The 3,320-nt window shown below is 43.2% G+C and overlaps 1 protein-coding gene across 1 annotated transcript in view; it reads right to left on the bottom strand.

Annotated features, from left to right (window-relative positions):
• Nucleotides 1-2,642, bottom strand: part of LOC139354382 (uncharacterized) — a 27,866-nt gene extending 25,224 nt beyond the window's left edge. The window contains exons 1-4 of the mRNA XM_070998607.1: nucleotides 2,057-2,642; nucleotides 1,534-1,976; nucleotides 432-1,128; nucleotides 1-136 (exon numbers count right to left, since the gene is read on the bottom strand). The exon at nucleotides 1-136 is cut by the window's left edge and continues 222 nt beyond it. Of these exons, the coding sequence (XP_070854708.1) occupies nucleotides 1-136; nucleotides 432-1,128; nucleotides 1,534-1,976; nucleotides 2,057-2,642 (1,862 nt within the window). The remainder of the gene's footprint in view (nucleotides 137-431; nucleotides 1,129-1,533; nucleotides 1,977-2,056) is intronic.
• Nucleotides 2,643-3,320: the final 678 nt, after the last annotated feature.

Raw genomic sequence — 3,320 nt, 5'->3', positions numbered from 1 at the left:
GACTTCTCAATCAAATCCTGAGTTTTCTTGGATGAGAAGTGTCCTTGCTTGTGACTGTTCTGGATGATTTCGGTTTCCATGAGTGATGGAACTACTAGCAACTCTTTGTTAGGATCCTTGAACAGAACTTCGTTCACTATGTAGAAGTCTTTGTCCAATCATCTAGGAGCTGTGCTTCCCGCAAACGATGAAACAAACTGTCAGTCAACGTATAACATGAAACCCTACTCAACGCATCAACATGTCTCATCTTCGAACCTGACCTGTGCTCTATTTCGTAGTCGAAATCTCTTTCTTCTTCATGGTCATGGCAAAAGCGTTACAGTCCATAATAACTTTAAACTTTTTCCCTAGAACATACACCCGCCACTTTACCAAGGCTCCGATAACTGCAAGTACTTCCAATTCATAAGAATGATACTTTTCCTCACATGGCTTGGATTTACGGCTCATGTAGAAAACTGGATGCCACAAGTTATCACAGGGATCTCGTTGAAGCAAAACGGCTCCAAATCCGAACTTGGATGCATCGGTATGAATTTCTGTGTCAAGCGAATGATTATAGAGCTTCAGAACTGGTCCACTGATCAACGCTTCTTTTAGCTTTTTAAATGCTCCTAATTGCTGGTCTTGAAACTCGAACCTCACCTCCTTGCGCAACATGTCGGACAACGGTTTGGCAATTACGGCGTATCCTTCCACAAACCTACGGAAATACGACGTCAAACCTTGGAATCTTTGGACTCCTTTCTTGTCGCGCGGAATTGGAAAATCAGCAACTGCTTGAGTTTTCTCATTACCTGGATTGATGGTACCGTTTTCAACGACATAGCCTAAGAAGTTAACTTTGCGCTTCAACACCTGACATTTACTCCAATTTACTCGCAAGCCATTTCCTTGTGCCACTTCCAAAACTCGCTTCAACTTCTGCACGCCCTCATCGATACTCTTGCTCGAAATGATCACATCGTCCATGTATACAACCGCGTCCTCGTTCTTAATTGAATCACGCATAACTGCCATGATAAAACTGGTAAACACTGCTGGAGAGTTTGTTATACCGAAGGGTACAAACAGGAACTCATACTGACCACTCTGAGTTACGAACGATGTATACTTTTGGGGATTCTGACGAAACAGGCACGTGAAAGAAACCATTAATCAAATCTAGAGTTGTAAAAACTGTTCCACCTTGTAGCTTTTCGATCACACAGTCCATTTGAGCTGTTGGGAAGTTATCTCGGACAATCTTTTTATTTAACTTTCGGTAATCGCAACACAAGCGCTTCTTCCCGTTCTTCTTATCTACAAGCACCACTGGCGAAGCCATCTCGGATGTGCGAGGCTTGATTATCCCTTCCTCTAGCCATTCTTAAACCTGATCATCGACAATCTTCTGATCGCAGTAAGCTAATCGTCTCGGATGTTGGAAAACTGGCAACTCGTCTGTCAACAAGATCTTCTCTCGACTGGGGAAATGAGAATTCTTTTTGGCTTGTAACTTTCAATCAATGACTCCACTTCAGAAGCTACTTCCTGACTCAAATGCTCCAAATCTACTGCCGAAACTGTCTTAGAGTCTTTCGTGCTGATCATGCACAGACTTTCGAATTCGCTAATTAGCTGCAGACAAGTACTTTGCCCTGCCTGGTTATTGTATGATCCTGTCATTGGTCTTTGCTGAACACTTAGAACTCTTGGGGAAAAGATAGTGCCATACTTGGTTACCATCATGTCAACGCTGATTAAGATTGTTGTGCCTAAGATTGCGTCAAACTTCATATCGTCATCTGGTATGACATGAAACTCGACCGACATGTCGATTCCATCGATAACGACCTTTGTAACGAAGCTTCCGAATGTTAGCACTTGACTTTCTCCGATACCTGTCAAAACTCTCTGACGACCCATCAGACTGCCTACTCCAACGCCTAGCTTTAAGAACATACGCCTACGCATCAAGCACAATTCAGCACCTGTCCAAGTCCAAGTCCTTTGAATTCTGAATTCCTCAAAATCACAGATTTCAATTCCAAGCTCGAAGAAAAGGACTCACGCGATGGTTGTGAAACGACTTTATCGTCCTGGACGACATTGGTTGCTCTTTCTGTTTTGACCTGCACTTCTGCTTTACACTGTGCTGCTCGGTGTCCTGGCTGATCACATTTGAAACATTTCTCCTTCACGGGACAGTGTTTCTTCATGTGCGACGAATCTCCGCACCGAACACATTTCCTAACTGATTCAGCTAATGCATCTTGTTTTGTGTCGTGCAAAGCCTTGCTACCCTGTAAACCATACTTGTTAACTGGTTTGGATGATCCACGTGATTTTTGATACGCGTCGATTTGTAACTTAAGATCCTTGAGGTTTCTGGCCTGGTATAGCATTGCCTTATTTGATCTAGCATCTGGGATACCTTCAACGAAATACTCGATCAAACTTTCTTTCTCCAAACAAATGGGCTTTGCAATTTCCATAAGTGCATAAAGGAACTCGTGCAATAATTCACCCTTATGCTGCTGTCGTTTTCCCAACCTGCGATGAACTTCTGCTGAGGATAACTTGATTCCAAACTCCTCCACCAAAGCTGATTTCAAACTTGCCCAGTCTTTGATATTCCTCTGGCTACGCACAAACATCTTTGCTGCTCCACTAAGCAACTGTTTTGCATACACTAACAACTGTAAAGGGTTCCACTCAACTGTAGCTGCACAATCTTCGAACTCTCCTATCCATTGGTTTATGTCTGGAGAACTCGACCCAGAAAACTGCGAGACACTGCCCTCTACATCTTTCAACGTGAACCATGAACCACCCTGCCTTTCCTTTCCTAGTCTTGATGCTAACCTGCTGCGTTTGGCCGATTTATAGTGGTTTCTGCGGACGTTACTGATAGACCATCTTCACCATTATCCTCCGTTTCTGACTCACCATCGTTGTTTAGACCGTAGTAGGTCAACAACCTCTCTTGCAATTCCGCTTTCAATCCAGTCGTACCCAATTGCAACTTCGACAACTTCCGACGCAACTCTTCAACTCGCAATGCCAAGATCTCGTTTCTCTCCATTTTACAACTTTGTCCTGTAGATTATTAAGATTAAACAATGGTTACTTAAATTTAGTATCAAAAGCAAATTGTAAATAGATTAACCACCCTGTCTCTGGAACTGCTTGATTTCAATGTTACCCCACTACTTTACAAACGACTTGAAATAAACTTTCCGGCAACACTCCTCCAAAAGTTCAGCCACTCGCTCACTGATGTCGCTTTTGTTCGTCGTCGTATTTCCTTCCCACGCTTCCCGTTTTGTAGCGTC

The sequence above is a fragment of the Drosophila suzukii genome (genome assembly GCF_043229965.1).
Source record: "Drosophila suzukii chromosome 2 unlocalized genomic scaffold, CBGP_Dsuzu_IsoJpt1.0 scf_2c, whole genome shotgun sequence".
Taxonomy (NCBI): domain Eukaryota; kingdom Metazoa; phylum Arthropoda; class Insecta; order Diptera; family Drosophilidae; genus Drosophila; species Drosophila suzukii.
This window is presented reverse-complemented; position numbering and strand designations above follow the sequence as displayed.